Below are 17,227 nucleotides of genomic sequence, written 5' to 3' on the forward strand. Positions count from 1 at the left end.
GTGCACACGCATTACTGTTTTAACGGCTTCCGTTTACAGGGTGACACGGAATCACCTGCAGTCACACAGTCAGGGACCCTCGCGTGCACACGCATTACTGTTTTAACGGCTTCCGTTTACAGGGTGACACGGAATCACCTGCAGTCGCACAGTCACCTTCAGCACCTTCTGCACTCCCCGAGCACTCCAGAGGCTCCAGCCTCTACCCCGACACTGTCATGAATTTCCCACTTAATCACAACTGTAATCCTGGAAAACTGGCATTAACCTTGTTTTACAGAGGGGGAAACTGAGGCATGAGGCGGTCAGTGATCAGCAAGAAGTTGGTGGGGACCACCGTGCCAGCTCCGGCTCGGCCCACCACACCCTCCCAGCACACACCCACCCCGTCATGTCACCACCCCCATTCTCCTTGTTTCACAACTGAGTAATCCCAGGGCCCCAGAAGGGAAGTCCCACCCCCGAGGCCACCCCGCCCAGGTGTGCTGACAGACCAGGCAGGGATGGCACCCGACTCGCCCCAAGCTGTGCAACCAAAATGAGGGAGGAACAGTGGGGTCTGTGCCCCACCACCGTGGGAGCATGCAGACGGCACCACGGGCAGTCTGATGGAAAAGCCAGGGCTGGAAATACTGCCACAGACGCGGGACAGGCACCTCCCACCTGTCACGCATCCCCTCTCCCTGCCAGGTGGCAGCAGGCAGCCCGTTGCAATGGGGCGTCAGAACAGCGGGGTTCCCTGGGGCGGCGGTTTGGGAAACACACCCCAAGGCTGCAGTGTGCAGTGGCGTCCCAGGACTCAGCCGAGTCAGCCATGAAGACAGCTTCCACGCTGCCCAGTCAGATTTTGACCACAGAACCTTTTTTTTTTTTTTTTTTTTGCCCATGAAACATCTGTAGCATCACATTTAGGAGAACTCTGATCTAGATGACCCCCTCAATCTGACGTGTGGGTAATCTGTGGCCCGGGGAGGGGAAAGGTTTGCCCCAAATCACACAGAGACTTGGACAGAAGCCCTGGGCCCACTCCCACTCCTGCCCCTCCTACAGCTCAGCCTGTCAGGTTTTCCTGGGCTGAGAGGTACTGGGTCTGACACCCAGTGAGAGTAAATGCTCTCCCAGGAAAGGGCTCTCCCTCCCTTCCCACACCAGGCCCGGTGTGGACAAACTTCCTGTGGCCAGGGGCAGGGACCCAGGGGCCTGAGGACAAGAGCTGGGCTGGGGCACAGCTGGCCCCAAACCCACCAGCCCTGGCCAGTCCTGGCCTCTGGGGCCCACCTTTCTCCCTCGTATCCTCCAGGCCTGGGGGTTTACCGGAGCGGTGGCCCCCTCCCCTCCCACTGCCCCGAGAGCCCCTGGGGCCACCCAACAGGTATCAGGGTGGACTTGCCTCTGAAACTGTGGTGTGCCCAGCAGAGGGGCCCGGTGCACGGCTGGGTGCACGCTGCTGAGCCGAGATGCGGCCCTCAGCACAGGATACAGGTCAGGACGCCAGACACACGGACAGAACATCGCGGAGTCTCTCTCTGCACCCTCCGGCACGCCAGCTGCATCTCAGCTCCCCTGTCCCCCGTCCCTCCACCCCGATGTCCTCACTCCGTTATTTCTCCTCTCCTGCCCCGCACACCTTTGTAAGCTGCCCTCCTCCTTCTCGGACGTAAGAGAAAACGGGAGAGGAATCCATTTTACTGTAACCTTTGGGGCGCGTCTTCACCTTCCTAAGTGCTCCATTGCCGCACGGAGAGTTCCTGGCCCTGCGATGTGGGGGCCCGGCAGAGCCACAGCTTTTAACAGCTCAGGGTGCACTGGCCTTTCAGAAGAAGGACCTCAGTGATGCAGGAGATACCAGGTCTTACTCCAGGCTCCAAGCGCAGGACCAAGAGTCTTACCTGGAGCTGCCCCTTTGGTCACTACGTCCTCCAACTCAAGAGGCTGGCCCTGCCCAAGGAACTTACTCCTGCAGATCCCTTGTGGCCCTGCCCACATGCCCAGGGCATCTGCTGGGGTTGCAGGATCCCTGGACAGCACTTCTGGAAGGAACTGCATGGAGTCAAGGGTCACGTGGGGAAGCCAGGGCCTCGGGCTCCAACCTGGCTCAGCCGCGTTTCTGTCTCACCTCTGAGCTGCCACTTCCTCAGCACAGGGGACAGTGAGAACAGCTACTCCTGGTGGTCTGGAGAGTTAAATGAGTCCACACCCATGAGGCAGGGCAGGGCCCCCCAGAGTCACAGCTGCTGTCCCCATGGGGCTTGTGATGGGGATCCCGTTCCAGGGTGGCAGTGACAAGAGCCCAGCCTGGCTTCCCCTGTGTCCTGTGTCCTGGGGCCGGAGATGTGGGCAGGATTAACAAGACCAGGGACGTCAAGTGGTGTGCTGTCCCCACAGCGGGACCTCGGGCCTGCTACATAAGCCTGGCTCCTCCCTCCTTACGGCCCAGCAAGGCCTGCCCCTTCCCCCCAACCCCCCGCCTCCACGGCAGGAGGTGCCCGTGCAGCCCGGGCCGTCGGAAGACCCCACTGGAACAGCTAACGCGGACTCAGAACCCAACAGCCTGGGATGAGGGGGCAGGCGGGAAGGAGGTTGGATGGAGGAACTTGAAAGCTGTGAGCGACCCGGCCCTGTCTCAGTTTACTCATCTGACAAACACAAGCGTCAGGGTGTGACTCGGAGCTTCCATGGAACAAGCCAAAACTATTCATTTTAATGCTTTATTTCTGAAGGCCTCCTAGACAGGTGGGGCAGGAGCCCACCCCAAGGAAGGGGCCCTATCCGGCAGGAGCAGACATGCGTGACGTTAGCCTCCCACAGCCCGGCTGGAATCCTCCACCAGTTTCTGGGCCCCTGCAGGGCTGTGGCCACTGCACCCCAGCTCAGTGCCACCGAGAGCCACAGGTGGACACGCCCCGGAGTGAGCAGAGACCCTGGGCCTTGAACCTGCATGGCCAATGGCTCTCACAATGGTGGGAATCCCAGGTCTGGGCACCCATTCCCATCGCTGCTGCAGTCCATTGGAAGTGACCTCCCCCACCAGCGCTGGGAACACAGTGGGAGGGCCCAGCACAGGGACATAATGGGGGAGCACTCAGTGCCCCCCTGCACCTGCCAGGGCTGAGCGGGGCCTCACTTCCGCCACTGCCTCCCGCCAGAAGAAAGCCCAGCAGGACTGCACCCCCGTCCCCAGTCAGGCTACAGCCACGGACCCTGACCTGAGCCCCCTGGAGGGGGACAGAGTCCTCCAGCCAACACCAGCCAGAGGCTACAGCCACAGCCCCAGCCCCGAGCCCCCTGGAGGAGGACAGAGCCCTTCAGCCAATACGAGCCAGGCAGAGTGTATCCTTGGGGTCAACCCAGGTCTTCTCCAGCCATCTGGCCAGTGCAGACTTCCAACTCCAGTGCTCCACATCTGAGCTGGACATGTGCCTCAGTGGACCTTACAGGGGCTTGGGGAGACCACCTGATGCGTGAGCTGCCGGCCCCGGCAGACAGAACATGCAAGGACAATGAGGCACCGAGAGTAAGTGACTCGGCCAAGGTCAGCCACTGGTGGGCAGTGGGGCTGGGACTCACGCCGGAAATGCAGCTCCAGACCTCACCATGTGGCCCTCGAAGCTGGCAGCATGCATGAGCAGGGCCCGCTGGACACAGGTCAGCAAGGACCTCAGTGGGGACCCAGCACCGCACTCCGCCACAACCACCCCACGCAGGCCCTCAGCACTGCACTCCGCCACGCTCACCCCTCGCAGGCCCTCAGCACCGCGCTCCGCCACGATCATACCTCACAGGCCCTCAGTGCCGCGCTCCGCCACGCTCCCCCTACACAGGCTGATGCTGGAGCCAGAAGCTGTCAGACATGGGACCGCAGGGCCAGGCACCACACAGATATGGCGACCAACACAGCCATCCAATCTGACTCGGACCTCCGCCTGGCCCCCAGCGCACAACCATCTAGAGATCCCCCAGTAAAAAAGCTGCATGCGGCCGACTGTTCCCTGGAAAGGCCTGTTGGGTTGGGGCGGGGTGGGGGTACCATCCGTTCCCAGCAAAACCCTTGGGCATCTCTCCAAAGACCACTGGGGTCAGGCAGGCCTGTAGCTGGCAAAGCCAGGGCCTCCGAGCCGAGGGCTCTTGGGGGAGCCCCTGCAAACAAGGGCAGGATTCCCTTGGCAGGCAGAATACGCACCACACTCTGAAAGAAGTTTGAGCCCACAACAGCAGACGGCCACGTGCCTCAGGCCCAGAGGGGCAAGGACCCACCAGACACGAGGCCAACGGGATTAAGTCAAGGACTTTGAGATGGCAGATTATCCTGGCTCATCCGGCAGGGCCCAATATGGACAGAAGAGTCCTTCTGGGAGGGAGACGGCGGCACCAGGCCCTCTACACACAGTCTGTGTGGTCGCAGCCCTGACCCAAACAGCTTCCAGAACATTCCCTGCTTCACAAGGAGCCTGTCTCCGTTTGGCTGTGCCTTCTCCATTTCTCACTTAGGAGCCGCCTTGTATGGGCTGAGGCTCCCCAGTCAGGCTGAGGCAGCGGAGCCCACAGTGCAGCAGCCTCCAGGCAGCTGGGACACCTGGCCCTAAGGGAGCTTGGCTTCTTGGGCCCGGGGGACATGGGACAGTGACCAGCACCATCGCCGGGCAGTGAGGGCAGACCTGGGCACCCAACGTGTTGCTTCACCAACAGGAGACGCCACTAACAGCCTGGCCTCACAGCTACCCCGGGTGCCTCAGCAAGAACCAGCCTCAATCAGCACGTCCCTCACACCCCCTTCCCAGGTGGGGGACCAGCTTGGGGGGGGCCTGCCCCGTCCAGGATTCCTCTGCCAACCTGATCCCCAAACCCCAAAGCTGAGCTCCCAGCCACCGTCCTGGCCGCCGCATGACATCACGGGGAGTGTGCTGTCCGTGGAGCAGGCATTTCTGTGCAATGGCTCCGTGCATCACCATTTCCGCATGGAAACAGGGCTGTGGCCTTGGAGTGGGAGGAGAAGGGCAGAGAGCACGTGGCCCTCCTGGGCAGCCCCTTGAACACACCCAGCCTCCCTCTCCAGAGCCCCCCAGTCTCCACCAACAGCCCATTACCTCTCTGAAGGCCACTGAGAGAGACCCCGCATGGCACACCTCCTTATGAGGGATGGAGGGAAACTGAGGCCCCAGGCCCTTCCCCCAACAGTCCCATATAGTCCATAAGAGGTTCCAGGAAGGGGGAGTGTCCCAGGATGGGGAAGTGTCCCGGGAGGTAGGAGTGTGTCCCAGGAGGGGAGTGTGTCCCAGGACGGGGAAGTGTCCCGGGGGGGTAGGAGTGTGTCCCAGGAGGGGCGTGTGTACCAGGAGGGGGGAGTGTCCCAGGACAGGGAAGTGTCCCGGGAGGTAGGAGAGTGTCCCAGGAGGCAGGAGTGTCCTGGGAGGGAGGAGTGTCCCGGGATGGGGGAGTGTCCCGGGAGAGGGGAGTGTCCCGGGAGTGGGGAGCGTGCCCCGGGAGGGGGGACTGTCCCGGGAGGGGGGAGTGTTCAGGGAGAGGGGAGTGTGTCCCGGGAGAGGGGAGTGTCCCGGGACGGGGGAGCGTATCCCGGGAGGGGGGAGTGTCCCGGGAGGGGGGAGTGTCCCGGGATGGCGGAGTGTCCCGGGAGGGGGGAGCGTGTCCCGGGGGGGGAGTGTGTCCCGGGAGGGGGCAGTGTGTCCCAGGATGGGGTAGTGTCCCAGGATGGGGGAGTGTCCTGGGAGGTGGGAGGGTATACTGGGAGAGGGGAGTGTCCCGGGAGGGGGGAGTGTGTCCAGGGAGCGAGGAGTGTGTCCTGGGAGGGAGGAGTGTGTCCTGGGAGGGAGGAGTGTCCTAGGAGGTGGGAGAGTATACTGGGAGAGGGGAGTGTCCCGGGAGGGGGGAGTGTGTCCAGGGAGGGAGGAGTGTGTTCCGGGAGGGAGGAGTGTCCCGGGATGGGGGAGTGTCCCAGGCTGGGGGAGTGTGTCCTGGGAGGGAGGATTGTCCTGGGAGGTGGGAGAGTATACTGGGAGAGGGGAGTGTCCCAGGAAGGGGGAGTGTGTCCTGGGAGGGAGGAGTGTGTCCTGGGAGGGAGGAGTGTGTTCCAGGAGGGAGGAGTGTCCTGGGAGGGGGGAGTGTCCCGGGAGGGGGGAGTGTCCCAGGAGGGAGGAGTGTCGGGGGAGGGGGGAGTGTGTCCTGGGAGAGGGGAGTGTCCCAGGAGGTAGGAGTGTGTCCAGGGAGGGGAGAGCGTGTCCTGGGAAGGGGGAGTGTCCCAGGAGGTAGGAGTGTGTCCCAGGAGCGGGGAGTGTCCCGGAAAGGGGGCGTGTCCCAGGAGGGGGGAGTATCCCAGGATGGGGAAGTGTCCTGGGAGCGAGGAGTGTCCCAGTAAGTGTCCCATCTGCATGGCGTCCCCATCCCCGCCCAGGCCCCGCCACTCACCTGCCCGCAGCAGGATGACCTGGTCGTCCAGGGGCAGCTCTGAGAAGTGTGGGATCCGCTTGGCCCACTCTACCAGCGTGAAGAGCTGCTTGTCGGCTGCTTGGCAAATGTTGGTGACGGGGTCGTTCGGCTATAGTGGAGGAATAAGAGAGGGACATTCAGTCCCAGAAGCCAGTGTACTGACAGAACACAGCCAGACCGGCCCTGCCCCACACACTGGGCCCATGCGGGGTGCTGAATACGGCCCCCAAAGATGCCCAGTTCCCAATCCCCGGAACCTGGGACTATGCGACCTTGCATGGCACATGGGGCTTGGCAGAGGTGATTAGGTGTGGCCTGAAATTGGGAGGTGGGCCTGCACCACCAGGGGGACCCAGGGTCATTGCACGGGGCCTGTGAGAGGGAGGCAGGAGGGTCAGAGGAAGAGATGCGATCACAGACACTGGGGCCCAAGGGGAGAGAGACGCTGCTGGCTTTGAAGGTGGAGGAAGAGGCCATGAGCCAAGGAATGTGGCAGCCCCAGAAGCAGAGGCAGAGGCAGACTCCCCAGCAGAGCCCGCAGGAGCCAGCCGGCAGGCACCTTGACGTCAGCCCACTAAGACTGATTTTGGCTCTCTGGCCACAGAACAGTCAGATAATAAAATGTGTGTTGTTTCCAGCCACTAGGTTACGGCAGGCGCGGGGAGCTGGGGAAATCGGATACGGGGCAGTGTTGGAGCAGGGTGGGACTGACCGCCTTCATCTCTGACGGTCACGGTGGCCCACCCTGGGGACAGGGCTGGCCTCTCACGTTCCAGCAGGCATGGATGTGGGAGCTCGGGAGGGCAGGCGACTCGGCTGAGATACCAGGCCCCAGGCACAGAGAGAGGGCGGCACTCACGGCTCCTCTGGAAAGCCCTAGCCGGAAAAGGGCCACTCAGTCTCACAGATGAGGGGACCCAGGCGGCCTTGAAGTAGGGCAGGACGGGAGAGCCCTCCCCAGCTCCTGGCAGGTGGGGCTTGGGTCATGGACCTTCTGTGTCCTGAGTAAGGGGAACTCAGACGACGGCCCCCTCCGTGATGCCGCTGCAGGAGGAACGACCGTCAACAGGATTCGGGGATCCCTCACTCCAGGGCATCCGCCAAGGAGAAAAATGCCTCCCTTTGAAGAGTTTCCACAAACAGAATCCACCTGCTCGCCAGAGGCGTGCAGACCAAACGCAGCGCCCGGCGGGAAAGGCCTCTGAGGGCGGAGAAGGCCTCCGAGGAATGGCACAGAGACTCACCAGGCAACACAGCGCCCCGAGCAGGCCCAGGTGACAGGCTGGTGCCATGGGCAAGGAAGGAGAGCCTCAAGCCCTCCTGGGCTGGCTCGGACCTCTGCAAGAGTGGGCACGGGGGTCACCATCTGTCATGTGCCTGCAGTTGGCCCCTCAGGAGAGGCCAGGGCAGCCCTTGGGGGCCCGAGCCAGAAGGGGTGCACAGAGGGGTGAGATCCCTCGGCTGAGAGGGGTTCGCCACAGTCTACACAGGTCTGTGACTCACTCATTCCTCTGCAAACCTTCCATGAGCAGCATCAGCAGCCCCCAGCACTCACACAGCTCCTGGCTCTGTGCTCAGCGCCCCCCAGGCCGGCCACAGCCAGGCCAGCTTCTCAGCCTCAGCCTCTCCTTCTGTCACGCTGGGGGCTGAAAGGGGCCTGTCCTTCTTGCCTGCCCATCTGCCACAGGGCATCCCTGAGAAAGGATCGAGCAGGTCTGGCAGGGGCGGGGGGATGTGGGGAAAACCAGCCCCAAGCACTGCGTCTGCAGCAGGTGGCTCTGCCTGGGATCCTTGTACCCGGGAACTTCCCAGCCGCTGGCCGGCCACTCTCGGAAGCCAACACAGGGCCCAGAGCAGGCCCAGGTGACAGGCTGGTGCCATGGGTAAGGAAACAGAGCCTCAAGCCCTCCTGGGCTGGCTGGCTCGGACCTCTGCAGGAGTGGGCACAGGGGTCACCATCTGCCATGTGCCTGCAGTGGGCACAGCCGGGACAGGGAGCAGAATATGGCAGGCTGGAGAGCCAGGAGGCTGGAGCGGAGAAGGAGGCACACTCCCGGCAGGTGTGAGGCTCTGACTCCAGTACCAGCAGGGCTAGGCCTGGAGAGGGTCCCCTAGGTAGGGAGGAACAGTGCAGGAACCCGGCTCCCCCTCCCTGTGTGGCCTCGGGAAAGGATTAACCTCCCACTCTCGCCTGGAGATCCAACGTGCCTAGTGTAACACAAGGCGTAAGATGGATGGGCTCTACTCCTGCCTAGAAGTGTCCACAGGACCTGCCCAGGCCCTGCCCTGCGTGGGGGAGAAACCAGGCACCAGGACCGCGACGCTGGGCAGCCTGCCCCCTTTCTGGACCTCAGTTTGCCCATCTGAGGGAAGGGGCCCAGGGAGCGGTTCTGGAAGTTGGACCCAGGCCAGGCCACAGAGGAGCGTTCAGTGTGAGCTCAGGCACAGCAGGGAGTGAGCGGGCACAGAGAGACCCCGTCCCCGTGGAAGATGTGTCCTTTATCCCCAGCGAGTCCTGCCTGCCTTTGTGGTTCTCTAAACTCCCTCAACTTTGATGCAGTGAGGGAGAGAGCAGATGGCAGATTTCCCCCGCCAAATAGTGTCCTTCTTCACGAAATAAAAACGTGGCAGCCCTTTGTGCATCTGCCAAACTTGTTTTTGGATTTTCTGCTGGATCATGAAACCCTCACAGCCACCCTCCCTCTTCTGCCCTCCGCAGGGCTGGTGAGGCGGGCGCGGGGCGGGGCAGGTGTGTAGACCAGCCAGGGCTGGGGGTGGGTCTGCACCTGTCACTCATGGGGACGGTTTCTCCGGAAAGAAGGTGCCTGTTGTCAGGGTCCCACGTACCTTCTCCCCAGCCGGGCAGCCCCAGTCCCCGGCCAGAGTAGAGGTCTGAGCAGAGCCGGGGACATGAGGGCAATGGGTTGTCCTATCCAGAAAGGGCAGGGAAGCAGGGTGGTCCTGACCCAGCCACGGGGCCTCAGACAAGAGCAGACCCCCACCCTCAGACAGACAGACGCAGCAGGGGTGCGGGCCCTGTGTGAGTGCCAAGGAGCAGGGTGGGGTCGCTGTCCTTGACCGAAGCTGGCGGTGAGGAACAGCAGAGCCGTCACCAGCAGCCTCGTGGGGGCAGAAATTAACCCACCACACACCTTATCCTGTGATCACACCTCACCCTGTGATGGCCAGTGCCAGGGGCCACAGAGAAAAGAGCAGGTGCTCTCAGCCCACATCACAGGGGCAGTCCCCATCCTGACGGGGGCACAGATGAAGGCCAGAGGTACCTCAGCTGAGACCAAAGCCTGAGGAAGAGCCAGAGGGCCCAGCTCCAGGCCACGGGAGCCACAAGCATGAAGGGGCAGGGAAGTGGTGGGCAGGGGGACAGCGACCTGCAGGGCACAGCCAGCATGGAGGACAGGCTGGTGTGCCTGGACCCACAGAGGGACAAAGGTCGAGGCGACCTCATGGTCGGCCTGTACAAGGTCTTTGGTGGCCACAGGGCTCTGGTCCCGGCCCCAAACCCACAGGGAGACACGGGTGAAGACTGGACACCACGGTGACCGCGGCGAAGACGCAGGGGCCCTGAGGGCCAGCTGGACCCAGGTCCCCCGCAGCAGGAAGCTTAGTGCACAGTTCTGAACCTTCACTCGGGCGGCCGGGAGCTCACCTGCCTAACCCCGGGCACAGCTGGAGCTGCCCCCTCAGTGGGGCCTGGGACAAGGGGGGGGTCTCCCAGCCAGACAAGTTTACCAGGGAGCAATGGGTCCCGAGCAGTGCAGGTTCCTGGGCCTTAGGGTAGGAGGGGCTCAGAACACACCTGTGCCACCCTCCCTGGCAAGGCCACAGCCAGAAGCAAAGATGCCACAGGGAGGGAGCCAGTAACAGGGAGGGTCCAAGGAGGGGAGGACAAGGCCAGGGGTTCTTGAATCCAACACCTCCAGGAGCAGCTGGAACCGGCCCAGGAGAAGAGCCTGGGAGCAGGGCTGTGGCCCACCCAATTCTCCTCCCCTTGAGGCTGTCGGGGTGGGAGGGGGCAGGAGGGTGAGCATGGGGGTGACCAGCTGGCGGGCTGCGGAGCTGCTTCCTGCGTCTACGGCAGCCACCGAGACTGCTGGGCACCTGCCCAGGGCCACACGGCTGCGGGTAGAGCCAGCCCTGGAACCAACCTGCAGAGCCTCTTGCCGGGGCTTGGCCTCCTCCCACACCTTTTCCAAGGGGCACCAGGGAGCAGGGACAGCCTCTGCACCCAGAGAGGCCAAACTCCAAGGGGACACAGCGGCTGAGGCCCCAGCAGAGATGGCTGAGAAGGAGGATGTGGCTGCAGGGCCCCTGGTCCCCGGCCCCCGCCCCGAGGGCCACCCGTGCATGGGCCAGGAGAGGACAGTGCCGCCCAGCTGGGGCGAGGGGCCCACAGGGCCACCTCGGGTAAGAGGCTGAGCTGAGGCGGCCACAGGGCCCAGGGCAGCCCCCAGGACCTCTCTGGTTCATCAGCTGCTCAGGCGGGAGGGCGAGTAAGGGAAACTGAGGCAGGTGGGGCTGCCCACCCCCGCAGAGGCGGTGACTCACCGAGCTGGGGTTCAGCCCCATGTTCGCCTCCACGTAGGTCTCAGTCTTGGGCTCCACGGCCAGCTCAGCCTCCAGGATCCTCTCCACCGGCATATCCTCATTGGCGCTGCTGGTCGACTCCACCTCATTCTCGTTCCGGTCCTTGCCACGCTGCCGCTCCTCCTGCACGGCTACAACCCGGGAGGTGCAGGTCAGCCCCACACTCAGCCGGGCCAGTGGCTCCCAGGGAAGGCTGTCCTGGCCGGGTGGTGCCAGCTCCCAGCCAACGCACCCACAACACCAGCATCCCCACCAGCGCTGGGTGATGGAGACCCCGTCTCTGCCCCATGCCTGGCCGTGTGGCTGTGTGCTCTGAGAACAGAGGCCAACTCGCATTCATTCCAATTAAAGTTCACACCAGGAGCCTGCCTGGGGCCTGGCAGGAGACGGTGCAGCAGGGACCTCAACATGGGGTGAGAAAGGCCCAAATGGTCTATGGACTCAGGGAGAACCAGGAAGCCTTCCTGGAAGAGGTGTTGATGTGACTGGAGGAGGAGGTTGCAGAGGAATCATGGCTCAGGCTGGAGACACAGTCCCTGCCAAGGCCCAGAAGCAGAGCAGAGCACACACATGACGCGGCACAGGGGCACTCATGCTGGCTGAGGGCCTGGACAAGGGGAATATCCAGGAGGTGACAGGCTCAGAGACACCTGGGCAAGCAGGAAACCGTGCACCTGCAGACCCCACGCCCCTCCCAATGACACTAGGCCCTGCCAGAAATGGAGGGCAGGCGCCCAGCCCCACCCTGGCCACACAGAGGCGGCCCACCCAGCTCCACCGACCATGCCCCAAGCAGGGCACCAAGATGCCTTTCAATCCGCTCCAGGAAGCAGCCACTCCAGTGGAACCAGAGGCCGAGCATTAAGGTAAAACAGAGCGATGCTTGCAGGCAGCGGGAGCTGCATCAGGCATGGGCTCCAGCCAGCTGACTCTGATCAGCCCCGGGGGTGGGCGCTCAGCGAAGGGGCCTGAGGCATGAGTCCTGGCTGCCCAGGTACATGCGGCTCCTCCCGCCCCCAGCTTCCCCCCACCTGGATTTGCCTGCCTCGACTGTCCACTTTGAACACTGAGGGAGCCACCTCAGCCCCTCTGTCAGCCTGTCTGGGGATCTCCCACCAGAAGTGCCGGGAGGCAGACGGGGACCCAGATGGAAATTGGACAGAAGCATCCACTTGGCTTATGGGCCATTCCCCCGAGACACGTCCCCTTCCCTGAAAGTCCTGAGCTGGGGCTCTGGTCCCCAACCCCACCACCTCCTCCTTCTGTTCCATCCACCACCCAACAGCCCCACGGGGCGGGCACTCACATTACCCCATTGTACCGATGAGAAAACTATGGCTGAGACAGAGAAAATGACTGTCCAAGTGAGTAAACAGCAGAGCCAGGAAAGCAACAGGCACTGTCAGGTCCTGCAGCCACCTCTGTCCAGCACAGTTCCACGCCCGTACTCCAGTCAAGGCCTCTCCACTCTCACCCTGGGAATGACCCTCCCGCCGTATCTCCTCCGAGCTCAGACACGGACCTGGGGGCAACTCCTCCCTCCCTTGTGTCCTCCTGCCAGTTTGCTGGGCTGGGTAGTCCCTGACCCAGGCCCCTTCTCCTCCTGGTCTAGGACGGTGCCCTCCTAAGGGCCCAAGGGTATGGCCTGGTAGAGGGGTTCCTGGAGCTGCCACCTCTCTGAGCCTGTGGCGGGGCTCATCCCAGTCCCTCCAGGATGTCTCGATGGTGGGCAGAACACAAACCTGGAAGCCTGGGGTCCTCGCAGGCACCAGCCACCCATGGACTGACCATGTCTCGTCCCACCCTCCCACCTTCTGGCTTCCAGATGGGTTTGGAAAACGGTGGGAGAACGTATCTGTGCCTCTGGCACCCTCTCTGCCCCACCCGCCACAGTGCCAGCCGCCACTTTCTCCCGAAGCCCCAGTTTCCACTGAGCAGCCGTCTCGGGGCTCTGCAAGCCCCTCCCTTCACACCCCCAGGCCCGGGGTCCCCAGCCCCGCCTGGTTCCCTTCACGCCAGCCACAGCTCTGCAACAGCCGCATGTGGATGCCTCTCAGCCACACTGTGCCAACAGTTGCCAGCATGGCCCACTGGCTTGAGCGAGGGACTTCCGCCCACACAGGGAGACTCCGGCCAGGAGGCCCATCCCCAGCCTCAGGATGCACCAACCAGGCCGAGGGGCCAGCCAGGGACCCCGCAGTTGGCAGGCACAGGCCTGGCCCTACTGGAAACCTGATGGCGGGTGGGGGCAGGATGGCGAGCAGGGCTGGTGGGCAAATGGCAACGGTCCGGCAGGGGCTGCAGAAGGCTCCAGTCAGCCCCTACGTGGGACTTCCATGAGCCCTCCAGAGGGCAGTGCTCATCCTGAGCAGGGTCACTACTGACACGACCCCCTGTACGGGGTCCTGGGCCTATAGAGCCGACCCCACTCACGCTGAGCAGCCCCCAGGGCAGGAAGCACCCGCACACGCAGCTCTCAGCCAGCATCTGAGCTGAGGGGGACTGGAACCTCCAACGGCCCAGGTCCCTGAGACCCTAAGGATGGGCAGCAAGGGCAGAATTCTAAAGTCTCAGTGCCAAGACACAGATGGCACTGCTGTCTTCCCAGTGGAAAAGCTGAGGCTCTGAGAACCAAAGGGGCAGGGCTGAGTGCTCAAGACAGTGAGCAGCCTAAAGCTGCAGGCCCTGGGATCTGACAACCCCAGCCCCACACAGCCTGCTAGCCTGCCACAGCCCGAGCAGCCGTGTGGCCCCGGCCAAGTCCCCTGACCCCTCTGTGCCTCGGCTCCCTCGTCAGCAAGACGAGAATGACAACACTCGCCCCCAGGATGGCTCCAAGAGGAAGCGCCAGCACACGGGGGGCCTGGAGGTGCTCACAGCTGTCACTGCAGCCTCCCACCCCACGCGCCAGCCTGGCCCAGTGCCAGGGATTCTCTCCTGCTCGGAGGTAGCCCCAGGGCATGGGGAGCCCCAGACAAGGGTGGCCCTGAGCGAGGGGCCTCGCTGCCAGTTCCTCCCCAGGCGCCTGGGGCTGGGTTCCTTGGCACCTGCCTCCTCCGCCAGGGCAGCCGAGAATTAATTAGCGAGTGTTTTGTGAAGCACTTTGAAGCTGTGAAGGGCCCAGCAGCTCTGCCCAGCATCATTATAAATATGATCGCTTTATTTATAGGCTGGGGGGCAGGAGGGGCCGGGATTTATGCTTTGCCAGCACAATCACCTTCTAGACGAAGTCATGCTTGACTCATGTTCCGCTGGCGCCGGAGGCCGGGCGGGAGGCGTCTGTAAACACAGAGCCTCTTTACCCTCCAGCCCCGAGCGCAGCGGCTGGAGGAGGCGGAGTGGAGGCATGGAGGAGGCTGCTCGGAGGCAGAGGAGGCTCACACGCCGCAGCCCAGTCCCCCCAGGAAGACCTGAGACTCCCACCCAGGCGGCCCCTCCCCAGCATCCGTGGGGTCCCGAGCCTCTGGAGACAAGCTGGCCTAGGACTTGGGGTGCAGCAGCCCCACAGAAGCAAGGGACATCTCTGACCTGCCACAGCCCTCCAAGGTCGAGCAGGAGGGAGGGGGTCTGGGGAAGGGCAGACGGCTCTGAGACAGGCATGTCGGGGCCCAAGGGCATCCCCAGCCCCACTGGCTCCTCTGCCTTGGATAGTGGCAATGGCTGAGTCCTTTCTCTGTTCCTTGTGCAGCCCAGGGCTGGGCCCAAGATAGGCAGGACTGAAGTCCACCAAACCATTCTGGCCTCCTCTTAAGAATGAGGTGACAGAGACCCAGAGAGCGGTGCCAGAGGCCACACGGCAAGCTAGAGTCTCTAAAGGGAGCGGCTTACTTTCCCTCCAGGGCTTCAACCTAGAGCAAGGCATCGGAACATGAGAACCGTGCACACACACGTGCACACAAACCATGCAGACACACAAACACACACATACCACACCACACACACCACATACACATACACACCACAGCCACACCCATATACCACACAGACATACCACACCCACACCCACACATGACCACTGTTCTTCAACGCTGCCACCAGCCACGCACAGCACTCTCATCACAAGCTCTCAGGGGTCTTCCCGATGCCTCCAGCCCACCACAGGTGAGGAACCTGAGGACCGGGCACGGCAAGGTCGCTTGCCCAGTGTCATAGGCCAGAAGGCAAGAGGGCCACACCTGAGCCCAGCCGGGGCTCCCTTCCCACAGCAGAGACCTGTGGGGCCGCCACATCCCTGCAGTGCATGCACACGCACACACATGTGCACACGCCAGACACTGCTGTTTCCACACCCAGTCCTTCAGAGCCGGAGGGTGGGCACAGGAAGCAAAGGCAGGCAGGGAGGAAATGGGGAGCAGCCTTCCTGGGGGAGGAGGAGGAAGCAGAATGGGGGGCAGGCATTGCCCCCTCTAGGCCAGTGTCTCCCCCCACCACCCCTGGTGGAAGCTAGGTCTCTTCTATCAGAGTGGGAACCCCCAAGCGTGAGGCCTGTCTTTCCCATCACAGCACGTGTGCCTCCGGGCCCCCCAAGCCCTGCCACCCCCGGCTTCAGCAAACAGGCCCAGGCTCAGCTTGGCAGAGGGACAACACCCACCACGCATGTCCCTCCACCTCTGCCCACCCCTGGTCCCGGGAATGCTGCAGAACGAGTCCCTCCTGGTGGCTGCCTGCGCGTGCAGGCCCTATTGCCCAACCGGAGATGCTATCAGCCTGTGGCATCCTACAGCATAGGGGTGGGAACCCATCTGCCCCAGAGCCAAAGTGGGCCCTTGCCGGGGGCAGAGTCACCGCATGGGGGCACCTGGGCCATCCTGCCTTCAGCCAGCCCTGGGACCAACCCGAGGCAACGTCCTCGCAGCACTGCACTGGGATGCGACGCCTCAGCACCACCCTCAGTTTCTGGGAGTCTGACCACAAACCAGGCCGAGGGACCACGTGGCATCAAGGCCAGTGAGCGTAGCTGCCTGCCAGGGGCCTGACACTCAGGAGCGCTCAGCCCCCGCAGCCGACAGCTCCCATCCTGCATGCTCTGGGCCACAGGCACCTAGCGTTGGCCAACTTGGCCCCATAGCTTTCTCCAGGGCTGCTGCAATGCCCCACCCATGCAGCCAACAGCCCTGCCCTCCGCTGCCAGGGAGCCCTCCTTGCAGGGGTTTGCCCCAGGAGGAGAGAGGGAGGCTCCGCATTTCAGGACCCACCTGGAGCCAGATGTAGGCGGGGCAGGAGGGTGCCTCCCAAGTCCTCCCAGCCACTGGTCCTGTGTGGGGTCCCTGCAGGGCGAGCGCCTAGGCGGCACCTGGGGCCCCGTCCCTGCCCAAGAGTAAGGCGCTCCACAGGTCTGGCTGTGCAGCCCACATAGCCAGGGTAGGGGAGGCAAGAGACTCCCCCTGTGCACGAGGCACTGGCAGCAGGGCACGTTTGGCACGGGGGCCTCACCGCCTCCTCGCCGCCCACGCAGACGCGCCCTCCACGCCGAGGCTGAGTTCTGCAGCTGTGTTTGGGGCAAGAGCGCTCGGCAGCAAGTTCCTGCCTCAGAATCCTGCTGGGGGCAAAAGGGCGGGGGCCCACTGACAGCAGCATTTTCTCTCACGGCCCTAAGTCCGGTCTCCAGGGCTGTGCACTGCCAAGAGGAAGGACAGAGAGAAGGAAGGACCGGCAAGAAACAGGCGCCACGCCTGGTGCTGGCCCTTAGACCTCCCCATGGCTCACCTCTCTGTACCCCATTTCTCTGTCTCGCAGGTAAGAGGTGAGTGAGACCACGCGTGGGGATCAGGAAGGGGGTGTCCAGGGTGGCCCCCCAGATGGGGGGGCTCCTAACAGGACCCAGTCACCAATGGGCACCAGGGGAGGGGTCTGACCAGGTGACTCCAGGTCCCCCCAGCCCCAACACTGCACGGTTCCACTGAGATGGGATGGGGTGTCATCCCCAGGCTTTGGGGGGCCCAGGCAGCTGGACTCTGATGATCACAGGCACATGGATGACCGGGCTGCAGGGCCTTAGGAAGGAGTCAGTGCAGCCTGGAGGGCCCGGGACAGGGCTCAGAAAGGCCAGCCCTGACTTCTGAGGGCCCGGTGTGATGGCAGCCTCAGACTTCATGGACACTGCTCCCTGCAGCAGGCCTGTGGTGCCGATACCTTTTCATTCCTCAGGCGTCAACAGCCCTCCTGCCTGCCTGAATCTCAC

General features: G+C 63.2%; 1 protein-coding gene across 2 annotated transcripts in view; it reads right to left on the reverse strand.

Annotated features, from left to right (window-relative positions):
• RXRA (retinoid X receptor, alpha) overlaps positions 1-17,227 on the reverse strand; it is a 72,730-nt gene that overhangs the window by 12,713 nt on the left and 42,790 nt on the right. For both annotated transcript variants that reach the window (XM_011991526.1, XM_011991527.1), the window contains 2 exons: positions 11,008-11,177; positions 6,421-6,550 (listed from right to left, as the gene is read on the reverse strand). In XM_011991526.1, coding sequence (XP_011846916.1) covers positions 6,421-6,550; positions 11,008-11,177 — 300 coding nt within the window. The remainder of the gene's footprint in view (positions 1-6,420; positions 6,551-11,007; positions 11,178-17,227) is intronic.

Source organism: Mandrillus leucophaeus, unplaced genomic scaffold, assembly GCF_000951045.1.
Source record: "Mandrillus leucophaeus isolate KB7577 unplaced genomic scaffold, Mleu.le_1.0 Scaffold398, whole genome shotgun sequence".
Taxonomy (NCBI): domain Eukaryota; kingdom Metazoa; phylum Chordata; class Mammalia; order Primates; family Cercopithecidae; genus Mandrillus; species Mandrillus leucophaeus.